The sequence below is a fragment of the Salvia splendens genome, chromosome 6, assembly GCF_004379255.2.
Source record: "Salvia splendens isolate huo1 chromosome 6, SspV2, whole genome shotgun sequence".
Taxonomy (NCBI): domain Eukaryota; kingdom Viridiplantae; phylum Streptophyta; class Magnoliopsida; order Lamiales; family Lamiaceae; genus Salvia; species Salvia splendens.
Window position 1 is genome coordinate 6,591,863 of NC_056037.1, and position 18,866 is coordinate 6,610,728.

The window sequence follows — 18,866 nt, forward strand, 5'->3', positions numbered from 1 at the left end:
CCAACTTCTTAACATTTTGTGCACCCCGTGATTGCTCAAATTCATCTATTTATGGCCCAATAAAATTATCTCAACCTCCAAACATATTGCTCATGCATGTGAACTTGCAACATCACTTTACTTAAGGGGGAAAAATTTACCAAGATGTTGGTGTCATTATTTCACAATAATACAAAACAAATCTTATCCTTTGTCAATAAGTTGTAGGTCATGAGACAGAAGTAATTGCCAAAATTAGCGTGGAATGTCACATATACAATAAACTATTGGAGAAAAAGTGAGAGGATTTCTCTTGTTTCTTTCAATATTATACAGATCAAAACAGCTATAGCACACTCTGCCATCAAAAGGGATGAAAATACAACAAAATCAAAGAATAACTTATCAACACTCCTAACTTACAAACTTCCCTGGCAACCAATCTTCACCAGGACAAGTTATGGACCAAAATCACGCTTCGTCATCATCGGGGAACGGAGGCTGGTCGTACCATCAAAAGAATCCTTCTTCCATTCGTAGCGTCAAACAAAACATTTATATCCACATTAAATTACCTATGTGAAAGAGCTTTTTTTTTTCTTGAAATGCTGTCACTACTCTGTACATTGTTGGACATCAAGAACTGCCGGCCACCTCTGCGGCCCGTTGCCTCATCATTTCCATCACAGCAGCCCTTCGTCGAGAATCGGACTGCTGTTGCAACCTTCTCATATGCTCCTTCAAGTCCCTGCATCAGTAGGTGAGTGTAAGAATGTGGATTTTATGATAATGTATGAGAATGAGAGATTAGCTCGGGCGAGAGCTTACTTGCATCGTGGCACACTGCATTCAGATTCTTTACATGCCCGAGCGTGAAGCTGAAGGAGATACCACATTTTCTTGCATAAAACACAGCCTCCTGAAGCGCGTACTTTGCAGATCATACCGTGTCGGAAAAGTCCCTTCACCTTGCGACAGTTTGGATATTGGCAGTGTGGCGATCGGCATTGAGAGGCGTGCACCAAGAGATCAAGCATTTTTCTCAACTGAAGTACAAACATTAAGAGTTACCTCTCGTAAATCATGATAAGCATAAACCACCGTGTAAAAGAGAAGTATATTCACTTGGAATTTTGTGATTGTTCAAGCACTTTTGAATTCTAGTAGTGTATCTCAATTACGACGTTGTCATTGTTAGCACGCGTACCTGTGTCACTCTCAACTGCCGAGCCTCTTTGTTCTGTGCATCACGGTCATTAGATGGATGATTTGTTAATACGTGAGGATGGTCGATTCCCCCATCCTTCGAGTAACACCCATTGCATACATCATAGTCGGGGCACGTCTCGCAGCGCCAACCTTGCCCGGTTTCAATATCAAGGTGACATACATTACATGTTGTCACGAAAGCTGGAGCAGTCGGATTGTGGAGGTGATAGAGGACCATCATCGAGGAATGCTTAGCTCGGCGAAGGGTATCATACTGATAATGGTTTCCTTGACAAAGGCTAAGGAAAGCCTGTCTGGTGTCAAAGAATTCACTCTCCAGAATCTCATCTTTGTCTTTGGTATCTTCAGGCACACCATTGATCTCAATCTGCCAATTCATGAATTGCTTACTCAAAATGCTATTATTCTAAGGCAAAATAAATAGAGCAACTGCAGAAGAGGAAACACCCTCCAGTTTAAGGATATGAACTTGCCGGATATAATGAATGCTTGTCCTTGAGATTGATAGGATGTCTCTCCCGGTCTTCACGTCTTCTCTCAGCATCATAGCACCTGAAGTGAAAAGGATATGTTCGATGAATTAAGCAGCAGGATTAGTATCCCATAAATTATAGCAGGATAATGAATGTATACTATCAGCAAGAAATCATTAATTTATCCTTGGGAAAAGCGAGATGGAGGTGTAAAGCCCGCACCGCACCTGTCACAAAGCTGAAAATTCTTGCACTGTCTGCAAGACCAACTTTTACCCGAGAACATCAGAATGCAGCAATGTGAGCATGCATGTTGCAAGTGAACCATGATAAAGTCTTCCTTCATCGGAAGTATTGACTCGCCCAGCTATGGAAACGATGTAAGTTACTAAAGAAGAAATAGAAGCAGCAAGCAAGACTTTTACTTCAATAGGTGTTATACACTACAAAAATAACTATCCATAAAATATACTACTTAGATACTAAAATTTGGCAATAGCATACGCAGATCAAGAATTATGAAACAGAGGAATTTACTTTATGCATCAACATCAGATCCTTCGATGCATCGCCAGATAGATCTGTTTGGCCAGATGCTTTGAGAGCTCTTTTGGTAATGGTTTTCTTTAAAGGTCCCTTCTTATGCTGTTTTCTCCCATCCTCATCTTGTTGCAATTGGAAGATTATGTCCTCTGCAGCACCAGGCCAATAATCCCCATCGAAGTATGGCAACCTAGCTGCAGTTACCTTTGCTCTACATTCAGCAGTGGTGACAAAGAAATGATCGTACATATTAGTAAGTTCGACCACAATGTTTTCCTTTGCAGCTTTCCGCAACATTGCCAGATACCTTTAACCAAAAATACGATTCAAGGGAGTGTATTAGGCTATTAGCAGCTGACAACCCAAGACTACAGGTCTCCCCAAAACACGTAAAAAGTATTGAGCTTACCATTCCCGAAGTTTATCGGATTTTGGTGTCTTCTGAATTTCTGGATGGCAATACAAAATGTAGTCTTCTCCCTTTAACGGAGGGCAAGCCCAAATATAGCAGCTAGTGAAACCACGCTTCTTACAATAATCCAAGTATCCAATCTGAACAATGAAGAATATATTATTGTTAACTGAATGCAAACCACAATTTTGCAGCCAATTCTGGTTGAAAAATGACAATATCCAAAAACTTGCCAGAATTTCATGGTACACATATGTCCGAAGAGCCTCTCCACTCACTGCCCTGACATCTGGCCTGAAATACTTAACAGAGTCCAAGTAAGAAAGGTAGACCCGGCGGTGATTGGGTTGTTGACACTCTGATCCAAATTCTTGAACATACATGCCAAACAGGCATACTTCAACACCTTCAATTTTTTGAAATAATAATACAACCTGGTACATAGAAATGAAAGTGTTAATAATTATAATGACACATGAATCTAATACCAGATAGATTATCTTTTTTTTGCTACATGTAAGATACTAAACTAATCTACGTAAGTATATAAGGATTCCATTATACTCCGGTTACTAAGTATACCATATGCCACCACAAGACAAATATATTAAGCGATACTATCTACCTGCTTAGTTATGCATGTCTTATTTGTCTCTCAATTAAAAATGACAGTGTTTTGTGTGTCTTTTCCTAATAGATTTGTGCATATCTCACACCTTAGACTTATATGGGAACTCTGTTGGATAATTCTCGTCCTGGAAAATTTCAAGAAATCTTGGTTTAACTTCCAACTTCTTGTCCACTGATGACACCACTCTAACAACAAGTGATTCCGCTCCTGGGACCTGGCACAGTAATAACAGCAAGCACATGAAAAATCTGGAATAAGTATGATATTTAGATTCAATTTGTAATATAGTTTATTTTCCACTGTAGGAAATTGTTAATCAGTAAGGCCTACTATTAAAATCTTATGATTGGTAGTGTTTTCAAATAGAGAAAAAGGAGGTTTTGGGTCACCTCATCATAACTTTTTCCTTGAGCCATTGCTCTATCCTGCCTTTCTTGTTTCAGCTTTGTAAATAACCGCTGCTCCATGTGGTCACTCAAAATTGTTCTAGGCAAATCTTTGGCTCCTAAAACAGCGCTCTGTGGTAATGGCATGCGTTCTCCTCTTTCAACTTCTTCCATATAACAATTTGGACAAGTATATTCAGCTTGTCCGCCATCATTTCTTCTACCATTAAATAATGCACAGATCTGATGCTGCCAAGCTTCGCACTTGTCACATTGAACCCACTGCATAGAGTACATTTTTAGTAACACAAGGAGAAATTTCTCATGGCCAAAACAGAACATGTGGTTGAACAGATATGACATACCCATTCTTCAGTTTCCTCATCATTTTTCTTTTTCTCCATCTTTGCCTTCGGAATAATACTTCCATCAACCACAATTGTGTCCCCACGGGCCTCATTATAACATGGGATGCAAAAGAAATGCCGAGTTTCACCAGCTCCAATGGTATAATACATATGATTCCTTTTAATGCGGGCACCACAGGGTGTACAATAGATAGGGGGCGGTTCAAAGGAAAGCTTCTCAACTGCACACAACTGGCAAGAGTTTTCACTCATTGAATGCTCCATTGCCTGGTTCTTCTCTGCTTTTGCTTTGCTCTGTGTAACAAAAGGTGCGTCGTAGTTCAACATGGTGATGAATATACATCAAGTGTCATAAGAATTAAAGGAAAGAGGTACTGATTTCAGCTAAAGACACCCACATATTTTGTAAAATCTATTTTCCAATGCCAAAATATTGGAAATTCAAAATAATAGGCTGAATACAAACAGAAACAAAAGAAGAATCAGTTGTCGAACAATCACATAAATTAACGAAAATGATACTTCCACATGTAAATGATATTCGGGGCTTTATAAAGGAGTGCATCCATGTAGCATGTCTGCAGCAATCTTATTGATCAGAAAAGATGCAATCACAGGTTTTGTAAAGTAGACATGACAGAAGAGTACTATACTGACCTGCCCAACCCAGCGTCTAAGACCTGCAATATGCTGCCTGACTTGTTCAGGGGTGAACAACTCTATCATCGATACTCCTTTAATATTTGGCTTCCCAGATTTGGATGTACTCTCAGAAGGTAATGGTGGATTTTCCATCTTAGCTAGTCCCATTTCCTTTTCATTCTTAACAGCCTCGTGTGTACCATATCCAACAGGACTTTTCGATGAAATAGTATCCCCTTCAGGTTTTGGGGGCTTTTGGGTATACTTATCATCCAAGTTATTCCTTTTCATTTTGATGTTCTTGGAATTCAACTGTCCAAGACTTCTAGGAATTTCCACTTTCACTTGAGTACTTTCATGCTTCATAGGAATATGAGATACATCATACTGTTCAGGATGCTGTGCATCCTGAACGGGAGATTCATTTACAGCAAAATGCGGTGCAACGGGAGTTTCTGTTTCAGGGACTACAGGCTGTGGAACTTGTTCAGTTTTCATGCGTTTAATGGAAGGTTTTAGATCATCGGGAGTTTCAGGCATCGCAGGGTTTATCTTAGGTATTGACCTTCCAGCAGTTTCAGCAGCATCAAATGATTTACTGGAACCATTGATAGAGTCAGGCTCACGAGCAAATGCCTTCATCTGCGCCTGTTGCACATAACTCTTCACAGGAACACAGACAGGACAGCTTGCATCACGACAGCGTTTATGATGATTGAGTAAAACTCTGGTAGCACAACAACGTGGATACGGACACTGAAATACATTGCAATGTTCCATATGTTTCAATAGCTTTTGAACTGTCAAGCAGTTAGACTCTTGGCATTTGCCTTCTGGAGCAGGACATCGCCGAGCATGTCGCATAAACAAGAGCCACCGCTGTTGGTTCTTGAACTGTCGTTCGCGATTAAGGTAATTAGATCGGCGCACACCATTTCTCTCGCTAGGAGGTTCTGCTGATCTGGAAGCATCAGATTGACCAATTATTGATTCTTCAGATGATAAATTATTTAATTGAGCTACATCTTGGCCTACTAATCTATGCTGGAATTCGTCTTGCACATTTTGATCCTGTGAGAGTTTTCCTGATACACGAGACACATCTTGTGAATTGGAATCCCATTGACCATGCAAGGACGCATCTGGTTGAATTCCACCAAAATCACTTTCTGAGTTGGAAAATTGTTGTGGATGAAAAAACTGTTGCATCTGATCAGAAGATTGACTGAGTGATGAGGTCACATCTGGTGTACCAGAATGATGGGACAGCATCTGCCCTCTAGATCGGTCTTCCATAGAGTTATGTTGGAACTGACTGTGTGTATCAGAGAAATGAAAGAGATCAGAGCCTTGTGATTGCATACCTTCACCACGATTCTCCGACCCATGCCCTGGATTTGTCTCAGAAACCATATTTACCGATAGGTGAGATTGACTAAAAGGTTCATTCTTTACGGCAAACTGGTTTTGAGTTAGCCTTTGTTGGACCTGATTCTGGACAACTTGATGGCGCTGAAATTGATTAGACTGCTGTTGTAATTGTTGAGTAGGCTGCGCAAGATTTTCTCTACCAGAATACTGTGGCTGATTATTCGATTTCTCCAATTGATCAATTGGTTGAGATTTCACTGTTGTAGTCGCTTGTTGCAAGTGTGCATGAGACTGACTATTAATCATTATAGGAGAGTTTGTCTTTGGCACCGACTGCATGGATACAGCATTCAAGCTCTGATTATTCATCATTGATCCAACTGATGAATACAAGTTTCCCGACCCTGAGGCCTCACAAGCACTAATTCCATATCCATCACCTATCACACAGAATACCTTGCAGTGAGAACAAAACTTAAGAGCTCAATTGAGATAAAGTTTCTTAGTAAACACTATTTTGTTATGTTTTTCACAACATATCAGAAGCGCATACAAAAGGAAAAGCGTATCTAGAAGAGAGAGCACCATACCCTGCATTACTGGTCGCTGCTGTTGGTCAAAATTTTGATGCATGGGCATATTGGAGTTTCCATACATTTTTCCTGATATTCCAGGACCATTCATCGTGGACATATTGTTACCCATCATGCCCAGCCCCCCATTTAAAGGACCATTTGATAATCCATAAGATTTCTGCTGTAGCGTAGATCTGATTTCACCACCCATGTGGCCTCCAATATTATGAAGGATACGACTGTTTTGGCCAATAGCACGCTGCTTTTGCTGCATAGGCTGCGATAGCATAGATGATTCACCAGCTTGAAATGCACCAACGTTATTGGATGACTCCATATTCATGAACGACTGGTTATTAGCATTGTTATTCACTTCGCTACTGTTGGAATTATTAAATCCAGGAGTAGGCATCATTTGGCTGGTCATCCTCTGAGAACCCATGGATGTCATCATGCTATTTCCCCCAGAATTGACAGAGAAAGCAGAAGATGACTGTTGATATCCACCAGATAGAGCTCCTAAAACAAATAACGAATGAGATTAGAGTGCATGTGCAAGTCAAAATTAATGCCATGGATCAGAATACAAAAGTACCATCAGATGAACCAAAAGCACCACCATGGACATGGCTGGAAGACCCATTTCCATGCATCATGTAGTTCCCAGAATTGGCACGGTTGGGTCCAGTTGTATTGGAGCTGTTGTTAACCATAAGTGAGCTATCTACAGATTGGGTCCCATTTATGTTAGAACTTCCACTTTGTTGCAATCCTGGAGTTGGAATCATTGTACCAATAGAAGGAGATGAATTAGCATGAGAGAATTGTTGGTTGTGATTACTCATAGGCAGTCGCTTAATCAGAACATGGAGACGGCTTTCCAAAGTTGCTAGGTTCAAGTACTCTTCCTGACACAACCCACAGGAAAATGAATCTTAATTCTAGTAAATAAGACTTAGATACACCTGAAAACACTTTCACACATGTTTTATCAAAAGAAAAAAATGTAATCAATAAAAAAGCATTGTTTTTTTCCAAATTACAAGAAGAAAATATTTTTAGAAGAAATGATGCAGTATAAGCAGATGTCGTTAACGAAGAATAACATGCAACACACCGTTGTTGTGGCACTCTTGAATAAAGCCTCTTCTAAACGTTTAACTAAATCGATCATTTTCTTCTGTGACACCTCATGGGATTGTTGACGTCGCTGCATAAGAAATACCCATCTGCAACAGAGAAAAGCATCAACTTTAGTACCTCCTTCAAATCAAAGCATCATGTGTATGGAGTGATATCTAGGGCTTAATTCATACAAATCGAAGCTTTCCAACAATCTTGTCTTCCATGACAAGTTAGCACAGTTTAGAAGTTAATCAGGCTAATCTTTCCTACAATGCCTTGTTCTGAGTAAGGCTTAGCCAGACATGTATCCGATTGCTCATTTATTCAATTATCAAGAGAAGGTGTTCTACTGCAACAAGAAATCATAAGTTCAAGTAAATTTGAAAAGAGCAACCACCACTGTAAAACAATACTACCGGAATAAAAATACTGCATTCTTATTAACACATTTCTAAGAAAGTTGCTTAATTATTCCAATTTCTAACGAATAAAAAATCATAAGATCTGACATGGAAAAAGCATAAACTAGTTCACTATAGCAGTCATAACACTCATAACAGTGAAGTATTCCACTGATGGATGGATATAAGTAATGAAAATTCTTACATCTTTTCTTGCATATATCTGCGTGTTTTCACATATTCAGGACCCATATTCTGCATACTCCTGTGCATACTTGGATTTTGCATCTGGTTAGGCATAGGATTTCCATTTTGTTGTGGTATCCCAGCCAGCATGGTACCAGGTTGGTTTGGTACCTGCCCCGCGAACTGCCCAGAATGGTGCGTTTGCAAATTCATACTTTATTTGGCTCAACAAATATGTAGTCAGAGTTCCATGTAGCAACAACAAAAAACTAGTTGGACAATTGCAGCTATATAAAGTGAAACTTCCACCGATGCAAATAGGAACAACATAACCAAATGGTCCAAATCTGATCAGAGTTCCTGTGAAATGAAGCCCACGAGAACTTCAGAAAGAAAGGGCATCAAACTAGATAAACAACTGAGAATTCAAGAAAATAAAACAAAGTTTAGCATGCACACATGATGCAATTGCAATCCCATCTCTTCCAGGGAGTTATGTCCGGTATCTTTAGAGTTTACAGCAACATCACAAACTTAATCTTTAACTCCTTAAGTTGCTATGCAACATCCAATTCACGTAACTAACTTCAAGGGCCACACTATTTATAACATCAAGTCATCAATTAAGAAAATTTTCACTTCAAATAAAAGTTATGATAGAAGCATTAGACTACATGAAGTTATATAAACATCATATAGGAGCAGTGGTTTTCCCGCATATTTTGGCGATGAAGCCTTTTTTTGTTTCAGAGATCATTCATTTGAGACATTGAGTGGAATGTGATCCATCTAGGTGGTGGCACAAGCCCCTAACTCGGATAACCCAATGCGATAAAAATTCAATCTTCCACTGATAAATACATGCTGGAAACAGTCTTAAGCATAACAAAAAAGGGTGAACAGGTCAGGATTACTATCAATTGCTTGACTATCATCAAGCAATAACTAAATTAATTGCTGAGAATATTATGTAGTTCAGAAACCTGATCACATGCATAACATCATAATCATAATTATACTAAAATGGAGCATTCCAATCAAATTCACAGTCTCGAATCAATGACAAACAGCCGATTAAGCTATACACAGCATCCATCAAGGCTTTGATCAAATTTGGGGGAAATCAAATTCGAGCACTAAGTTTGATCGAAAACAATAGCAATCAACAGATGAATTCAACAAAGTGCTAAAAATCAACTCACCCAGTGCAAATCAATGACGGCGAACGAAAATGCAATCGTGACAAGCAGAGGCTGAAACAAGCAATCAATTATGCTGACAAGTAGTAATTCAAAAGCCAGCAGAAAATGGCGACGCCGATGCTCGAACGACGACGTTTGTTGACGCGGTGAAAAGCGATGATTCGTGGAAGAAAAAGGATTGAATTAGGCGATGGGTATTTTCGTTAATTGTTGGAATCTAGTGAATTTTCCTTTTTTGTTTACTACTCTATACAAACAGTTATGCCCAGAATTAAACGTATATTGGGTCAATTTTTAGTTTTTACTAGGGATGTGAATATAGCCCGTAATCCGTGGGCTGACCCGAATAACTCGATAAATTTATAGGTTTAGAGCTGGAAATTTCTAGCTCGATAAAATTAAAAGCCGATTAGCCCACACCCAATTAACCCGCGACCCGTTAGGGCTAGACCCGAAAACCCGATAAAATTTCCATTATTATATTTTTTACTCCTAATTCGACACTTCATTGATTAATTTTATAATATAGATAACTAAAAAAATAACTTTCAATTTTCTAGTATTAAATATACAAATTATATGTTAATTTTTTATTAATATAATAATTGATAAATAAATTAAAAACTTCAAATTCACTTAAAAAAATATTTAAATTTCTAAAACATGCATTAAAATTTCACGAAATATCTCAAATATTAGTATTTGATCATGTTTATGATTGAGTTTGACCATATGTCTCAAATTCATCATAATTAAATATTTTACATTTTATGAATATAACTAATTTTCATCATTATTTATTGGATTGATCGCATGTTAATCTTATCGGTAGCAACCCGATTAACCCGCTGGGCTAGCCAGCCCGAAACCCGAGCTTTTAGGGTCAGGGTTGAACTTTTACAACCCGAAAGAATTCACAACCCGATTAGCCCGCAATCAGAGTAGGGCCGGCCGAAACCTGATGGACCGGCCCAATTGACATCCATAGTTTTTACTCAATTTGTCTCTTTCTTCAAAGAGTCAAACTAACTTAGTTTCCTTTTTTATGACATGCTTAAAGTGTACATTTCAAAAATTAAAATATTTTTTTCTATATTATTAGTATGTCTCTAAGAGTCTAACGTTGTTCTTTTTTCTATTTAATACATTAAATAATCCTCCATTGCATGAAATTTTACAGGAGCATTAATTATAGAGGCTTAATTTCAGCTATGTTATCTATAAATAGTTGAATTATTAATTAATGAACAAAACTAGAAGTTTACGTCGACACTAGGTTCACAAACTTGGTATGCATGGGTGAACTCAACTAATTTATATCGTGTATGAAAAAACATTAAAGATCTAGAAAACACGATTGGTTTAATTAGGCTTACATTGTAAAAATGAAAGAAAATATCGTCATTACATGAAATAAATGAACGGTAAAAGAAACATTCTAGATCTAGAAAATACAACAGTTAAAGTCGGCTTATATTGTAAAAATGAACGAAAATCTCGTCATTGTGTGATGTAAATGAACGATTGCAGGAAAGTAATAGTAGTGGTGTAATCAGATTCTGCCCCACACAAAATTTTATATTTTGAGTTAGAGCATATATAAAAAGATTCACTATAGAACACATGGGAAAGTTGATAGTCACGTCCATTATTTGGACAATTAAAATGCAAGTTATTCAATTTATGAATTCATGTACCCCTATTAGGGTATATTTTCAATTCATACGAATTAATTTTCATTGTTAACATGTTTTCACTGTTTATATACAAATTGATTAATCCAAATAGTGATTTTCAGAATTTCTGGAGCACTGGCAACTGCAAATCTTCCAAATAAACCTTGATTGTGAAATTGGCACCCCAATCTATGTTTAATATTGTTAACTTCAGAGTTTATGAGAAAAATAATACCCTCTTTGCCTTTTAAAAATAGAAACTCTTTATTTTTTTATCCGTTCCCTAAAAGTAGAAACTTTCTATCTAAGAAAATTTATTTTCTCTCTAATGAGGTGAGACTCATTTTTCACTAACACACTTTTTTTTCTATCTCTATTTCACTTTATCAATTTTGCACTAAACTCGTGACGTTCAATAGTTCCAATGTATATCATAAAAAATTATTAACCTTGTACCCATTAAAATTTCACGCTTGTTGAGTGACATGATATTTTAGGAGACATTGTTTAATAGTATATTTTAATAAAGAAATAAAATGTAATTTAAGAATTAATGCTGAGAGATTAAGATAATTAGAGTGGTATATGTGTAGGCTAACATTTTCTGACAAGAATACACGTGAAATTAATGGACTTGGATCAACCCTTACTATTTCGTATTCTTATTGAGTTAATATGTTAGGAACCCGTTAAACAAATATTTTTTATTTTTATCCTATAGGTTCGTGTAAATCAGGTTTAAATAGTGTGAATCAGATTTTTATCATGTAAATGGGGTTTAAATAGCGTGAATCATATTTTTATCGTGTAATATCAGGTTCTAATCATGTAAATCAAGTTTTTTTAAATTACTAGTAGTATATTTTAATCATGTAAATTAGGTTGGGATTTTTAGCATGTCGTCTAAACTCATATTGCATTGTGCTGTTAACGAATTCGTGCCATGTACCACGGGTCCTGATTTTAATGGACTTGGGTCAACCCTTACTATTTCGTATTCTTATTGAGTTAATCTGTTAGGAACCTATTAAACAAATATTTTTTTATTTTTATCTTATAGGTTCGTGTAAATCAGGTTTAAATAGTGTGAATCAGATTTTTATCGTGTAAATAAGGTTTAAATAGCGTGAATCATATTTTTATCGTGTAATATCAAGTTCTAATCATGTAAATCAAGTTTTTATTTTAAAATTACTAGTACTATATTTTAATCACGTAAATTAGGTTGAGATTTTTAGCATGTTGTCTAAACCCACATTGCATTGTGCTGTTAACGGATTCGTGTCGTGTACCACGGATCCGGATTTGAAGTTAGTGGGGTCGGGTTCTTGTTTTTGTTGAGAGTTTCCTTAAAAGGTCAAGTGCAGATTAGATCTTACTGAGTTATATTTGATTGTATTTGTTAATGATATTTATTTATTAGTCCACTTAAATGAAAGTAAGTGTGACATTTGTTGCTTAAAAAAAGTGAAACATGGGATTATTTTTCTTGATAAGTTAATGTTTGATAATTAAGTTTATATTTTTGGATAACAATGTATTCACAAGTACAATTAAAGCCTGAGAAAAATCCAAAGTCCGTTACTATATAATGGCGTGCGCGATTGAATGTGAGAATGATCACCGGTGATAGAAAATTCAGCGCTTGTTCAATCGACTGCTCAATTCCCTTTTCCCAAAACCCCACAATCCCCACCGTCAAGGATTCAAGAAATCCCACAATCAGGAATTCAATTGAGCAGTTGGTTCCAAGTATGAGGAAGAGAGAGAGAGAGAATCCCTGCGGGATTTGCGGGCACTACCACAAGTACGAGGAGGGCGAGGTCTGCGGCATCTGCGGCCACCGCATCCCCGCCACCGTTGAGAAATCCGTTGTCCACGTCAGCGCCTTCGCCTCCCAGATCCTGCCGGACTTCCTGTTTTTAGGTAGCTTTGACAATGCTGCCCGCTGCGAGCTTCTCAAGTCACAGGGCATCTCCTGTATTCTTAATGTCAGATCATTTTTACCAATTTTCAATCTTTCAAATTCATCTTTATTCATACTTGATTTGATCCTATTTTTGTTACTTGTTAGTAGTTCACCAATTCAATTGAATTCAATCGGATGTATGTATGTATAAAGCTAATTGTTTTGGTTGAATTAGGAATTTTTGACTTACTGATTTTGTTTTGATCTTCTTGTTGACTGTGTGCTGAAGATCAGTGATGTGCTTTTGATTTCGAATTTTCGTGGAAGGAATCTTGAGCAAGTGTTTTTGTTGTTTACTTGTGTACAAATGGTATATATGTGTGATGCTTATAATGAAGTTGGGATTGAGGGCTTTACTCACTAGAGTAGAGTGGAAGTTTGGCTCTGAGGTTATTGTACATTGTGATCCATAACTTGTATACTTGTTATATTGTCATATTGATTGACAAGTGGAATATTGATGTCAAATGTACTACCTCCAAATGGTCAGATATGTTTAGACAAAGGTATAACTGCCTATGAGCTTCTAAATTCGAATTTTGAAATGTGGCATGTATCTTTTTGGGACAGTTTAGGATGCGTAATTACTCTATATACTACTTTCCCTTCTTATTTGGATTGGTTTATATTACCAAATGGAGTGGAGATGGCATGATGATTATGCCTGTTCTTTTCTATAAAAGTGAGGGTTATTCTTTTACCAATATGGTAACAGGTAACCATTATGTAGTTTTTCATTACTTTTCCATTTACAACCATCGAACGGAGCTCTGTCTCTTTCTTTCTAGTTGCTTGAATTTGATAATTTCAATTGAACTAGTAGGTTCAATATGCTCAACTTTTGGTGGACATGTTCTGTGTGATGTTCAATCATTCGTTCAAAAGGATCTTTTCATTCCTTTTGATTTTCTGTGATGCAGGCTGTCCCTTCTTGTCAGAATTTGTACAAGAACTCTTTTACTTATCACCGTCTACAATATGATCAGAAACTGCCATTCGATGATGCGATTCAGTTTCTGGGTAAGTTTACCGACTTTACTACTTATATGGATGAAAGTAATGGTTCTTCTCAAAAGGGAACATAAGAAGTCGGACTATATCAATCTTAGGATGCTAATTATGGCTTAAATCAAGCGGTAGATAATGCATATGGGGAGTTCGAATCGTATGTAATATAAGCTGAAGTTTGATGAGATCCCAGATTATACTGACATAAATTGTATTGAGTCTTATTATGAGTTTTCACGTTCGACATTCTCGTTTGTTCCTGAAGCAAAATATGTCTTTCGGTTTCTTGTTCTCTGCATTGCCCTCGTTCTTCACTTCTTGTTTGATCCATATGATTTAAACTCTTGAAGCTATAAACTTTTCAAAATTCATTTCTACCTTTAAATATCTGCCAATGCTTCGTAGCATTTGCATACACTCTGTAATTTGATTGAGCTATCACTCCGACATGTTTATGCAGAGCAATGCGAAAAACAGAGGGCCCGGGTTCTCGTGCACTGCATGTCTGGTAAAAGCAGGTGAACTTATAATTTCTGTATCAAGGTTATTTCATCTTAATGTCCTCTTGCGTATATCGACTGCTTTCTGAGTGCTAGATCATAGTTTAGATTCCTATCAATGCGACATATAGTAATATATTCTACAGGTCTCCCGCCATAGTAATGGCTTTCTTAATGAAAAACAAGGGCTGGAAACTCGCACAGAGCTATCAATGGGTGAAAGAACACCGGCCTTCAGTCGAACTAAATCCAGGTTCGTTTACACTCTGCCTTGATGAGTGTGTGTTAGCTTCAATCATCCAATATATCAAAAAGTCAATCAAAATCCAACATTAACATCAAAGACATGGATAAGTAATGTCTCGTTTCTTCAAGAAATTTGGGATCTTACATTTGTTTATATGATCTTGGCTTACGCAGCCACGTCTCATCTAACACATCCCTGTTCCTATCAATTTCAGCGGTCCACCAACAATTACAGGAATTCGAGCAGATAATATTTGGTTCGATAGAAAATAGTGGCGTGGGCATGCCTAATCTGTCTTTTCTAAGCTTTGGCTTCTCAAGGCCAAATGACACACCCCTAGCTCCAGCAGCGGCCCCAGTTTTCACCAACACTAGTAGCAGTGCCTCTATCTTCAACCGTCCCTCACTCGACGTGCCCCCTCAAGAATTCACCTTCGGGGCTGGCCCGACTCCTCATAACTCCGGTCTCAACATCAGCACCAATGTCCCTGCTGTCGACGACTTTTCCATGGATGGTTCTTGATTGGTGGGGTTCCAATCATATGCTGCTAGTGAGAAGTAAGGTTTCTCTTTTTTTGGGATGCAAAGTGATGATGTTCAGCATCTCTAGCCTTTGATGAAATGATTGGAATCTTACCACACTTCTCTCTTGTGAAAATATATAAAGATGAGAATTTCTTGGTGTTGAATTTGATTAGGGTTTTTTTGTTTTTTTATAGTTAAGAAAATAGGTTGCTGTATAAACTCATATAATCGCCTTGTCACCGTTATGGCTGATCAGAGTAAAATCATGAGAAGAAGATAGTAGTGGAGAGGAAAATGAATGCTAATAAAGCAAGCTTATTCCTCTAAGCAAAACAACACAGAGAATAAAGAACATTAGTTGAATATGAAGATGAATATCTAGACAAATACAACTCCTTCCCTCCCCACCTACACAAAATATACATGATCCACCCCTCTTTTACCCTCCGGCGCTCTTGCCTTGTAAGTATCTTGCACCATTGTTTTACCCTGCGCCTCCGCCGTCGACCACAAGAGGCCACACGCCACAAGGGCAAATGCCAAGCTCACCACCATCATCTTTGCCAGGGACGGACCTAGGCGTGGGCCAAGCCCCCGCTAGAGCGGGGGCTTGGCTGGTGCCGGTTCCAGTACTCACGCCATAATTGTCTGTGTCTGCGCTGTAAACATTATTTTACAGAAAAAAGAAAGGATGAAGGGGAAGGAGAAAGGGAGAAGGAGACGAGAGAGATGTGTCTATGCTGTAAACATTATTTTACAGAAAGAAGAAAGGATGAAAGGGAAGGAGAAAGGGAGAAGGAGACGAGAGAGAAGAGGGAAAGAATTAGAAAGTAATTATAACAATTAATTTAATCGGCGAACCATTGCAGCCGGCCAGCGTCAAATCGGCGAGAAAATCGGCGAGCGCACGCCGATTCGCGAGCGCTGGCCGATGCGCTCGCCGATCGGCTGGCCGCCATTGCAGGCTCCCGATCGGCGAGCGATCGACCAACCGATTTTTATTTATTTTTTATTTAATTTTCGAAAAACTATATATACGCGATTTGCACGTCATTTTCATTCGCACCACTTGTTTTAACGAGTTTTCTCTCTATCTTAATTTCTGTAAAAGAGCAATAACGCGAAATGAGTAGCGCGGGTGGTAGTAGTGGTGGGGATGCTGAGGAGTACGAACGACGAATGAACGAAAAGTTGGAGGCCTATACGTCCCGTGAGATAAACCGGTTGATACAAAGGGTCTTACAGCCGGCGGTACCTCGACCTCGACCACCTGTCCACCGCCGAGCAGTGATTGAGGGGATCACGTAGCTGCACATCAGCGGCTATATGAAGACTACTTCGCACCGGAGCCGCGGTTCAACGCCAACCTTTTCAGGCGGCGTTTTAGGATGTGCAGGGCCCTGTTTATGCGTATTGTTGACGCTTTGGAGCGCCGATATATGTGTTTCCGCTTCAGGCACGATGCGGCTGGCAGACCCGGCCACACACCTATTCAAAAGTGCACTGCGACAATCAGGCAGTTGGCCTACGGAGGCGCGGCAGACATGTGGGATGAGTACCTCCACATCGGTGAGACGACTGCCCTTGAATGTATGAAGTATTTCTGTCAGGGCGTGGTTGAAATATTCCGTGATCAGTACCTTCGAAGCCCTACCCCCGAAGACTGCCAGGAGCTGATGCAGATGCACGGGGAGAAGCATGGGTTCCCGGGTATGTTAGGCAGCATAGATTGTATGCATTGGGAGTGGAAGAACTGCCTCGCTGCCTGGAAAGGGTTCTACACGACCGGCTACAAGGGAAAGAATCCCACGATGATCCTCGAGGCCGTAGCTGATTACCGGCTGTGGATTTGACATGTATATTTTGGGGTAGCCGGGTCGAACACCGACCTCAACTCGTCGCCCCTTTTCAACGAGCAGTGCCACGGCGTCAGTCCGGCCATCAGTTTTATCGCCAACGGGAACCAGCATGATATGGGCTAATACTTGGCGGATGGGATATACCCTAGGTGGCCCGTCTTTGTGAAGACGATCAGGTGTGCATCAGATGAGAGAAAGGCCTACTTTGCGGAACGGCAGGAGTCGGCGTGCAAGGACGTGGAGCGCGCATTTGGTGTGCTCCAGTCTCGATGGGCGGCAATTAGGGGTCCAACGTGTTTGTGGCATGTCGACTGCATTGCTGATATAATGTACGCGTGTATTATCATGCACAACATGATTGTCGAAGATGAAGGTGTACAACTTACAAGTTGGGCCAACGACGATAATGAAGCCGGTCCAAGCCACGGCGTGGCCGCCCCTAACGTACGAAGTGGGGTACCTCACGATGAAGTCGGCTGCCTCCAAGCACATGCCGACATGCGCCAAGTGGAAGCTCATATTCGACTCCAAAAGGATTTAATTGAAGAGTTGTGGGCGCGGAGGACTGCACGCCGTTAGTTTTTTTTTTAATTATGTAATTTTTTTAATGTACATTTTTTTTATTTAAATAAAATTATTGCATTTTCCCGTATCTGTGTCGTAAGTTGAATTCCGTATTTTGTGTGTTTGTTATTTGTATAATTTTATTTATTGTGGCTAGGCTATTGTTTGTCCAGTTGCTTGTCCCGATGATGTGGCAGAAGGAGTTTGTGGCTAGGCTATGGCTGGGCTATTGCCATTGTGGATGCTCTTATTGGAGTCCTACTACTACAATTTCTACTGTAGTTTGTTTCGAGAGATTTGGAACAGTGGATATAATCAAATAATTTGCATTTTTTTTATTTTTGGAATGATACTTCTATATGCTAATTTCCTTGCATTTATAGTATAATATTGTATTGAGTTAATTTATACGTAACAAATTATTTTACATATCTCCAAAATATCACAATTAATGTGCATCTATGTTAATGTATAAAATGTTAGTCAAAATCTTGTTAATTTATTTGAAAATAGAATATAAAATTATGAATTTTGTATTTTTGTATTTCAAATTCAATATGTAATAGTGTTTTCATCATTTTATAAATTTTTAAAATAAATAAAGGAGGTAAGAATAGTACTCCCTCCGTCCCACAAAAGGAGGTATGAATAGTACTCTTTCTGTCTGATAAAATAATACTCTCTCCATTTCATAAAAATATAGACAATGGATATGACACGAGAATTAAGACAAAATTGGTAAAGTAAAAGAGAGAGAGAGAAGAATGGTATGTTAAATTAAGAGAGAGGATGAGAATGGTAGTTAAAGTAGTGTTAGTGGATAGTGAGACCTACATTATTAAATTGATATAACTTTCCAAAAATGGAATGAACATATTTTTGTGGGACGAACGAAAATGAAAAGTGCACATATTTTTATAGGACGGAAGGAGTATGTAATTGTATTTGGACATCCTAAAATAGCAAACTGAGACCATTTTTCGTGTGCGAATAAA

The 18,866-nt window shown here is 38.5% G+C and overlaps 2 protein-coding genes across 4 annotated transcripts; one reads left to right on the top strand and one right to left on the bottom strand.

Moving 5' to 3' along the window:
• Window positions 1–225: 225 nt before the first annotated feature.
• Window positions 226–9,755, bottom strand: LOC121807518 (histone acetyltransferase HAC1-like). Of its 3 annotated transcripts, none has more exons than XM_042207769.1 (17): window positions 9,525–9,755; window positions 8,342–8,682; window positions 7,728–7,839; window positions 7,206–7,518; window positions 6,626–7,129; window positions 4,680–6,475; window positions 4,020–4,316; window positions 3,658–3,936; window positions 3,354–3,482; window positions 2,871–3,071; window positions 2,635–2,777; window positions 2,220–2,532; window positions 1,910–2,049; window positions 1,683–1,761; window positions 1,187–1,576; window positions 808–1,025; window positions 226–727 (listed from the first exon to the last, which is right to left on the bottom strand). In XM_042207769.1, exons 2-17 carry the CDS (start codon window positions 8,533–8,535, stop codon window positions 616–618), a joined length of 5,220 nt encoding a protein of 1,739 aa, XP_042063703.1. In that variant the 5' UTR covers window positions 8,536–8,682; window positions 9,525–9,755; the 3' UTR covers window positions 226–615. The 3 variants fall into 3 exon arrangements, with proteins under 3 accessions (XP_042063703.1, XP_042063704.1, XP_042063705.1); XM_042207770.1 differs by having other exon boundaries at window positions 8,342–8,705; XM_042207771.1 differs by lacking the exons at window positions 8,342–8,682; window positions 9,525–9,755 and having other exon boundaries at window positions 7,206–7,382.
• Window positions 9,756–12,753: 2,998 nt separating this feature from the next.
• On the top strand, window positions 12,754–15,612 carry LOC121809504 (protein-tyrosine-phosphatase IBR5-like). The gene is made up of 5 exons (XM_042210160.1): window positions 12,754–13,191; window positions 14,090–14,189; window positions 14,638–14,695; window positions 14,824–14,930; window positions 15,139–15,612. Exons 1-5 carry the CDS (start codon window positions 12,817–12,819, stop codon window positions 15,444–15,446), a joined length of 948 nt encoding a protein of 315 aa, XP_042066094.1. The 5' UTR covers window positions 12,754–12,816; the 3' UTR covers window positions 15,447–15,612.
• The last annotated feature ends 3,254 nt before the right edge of the window (window positions 15,613–18,866 follow it).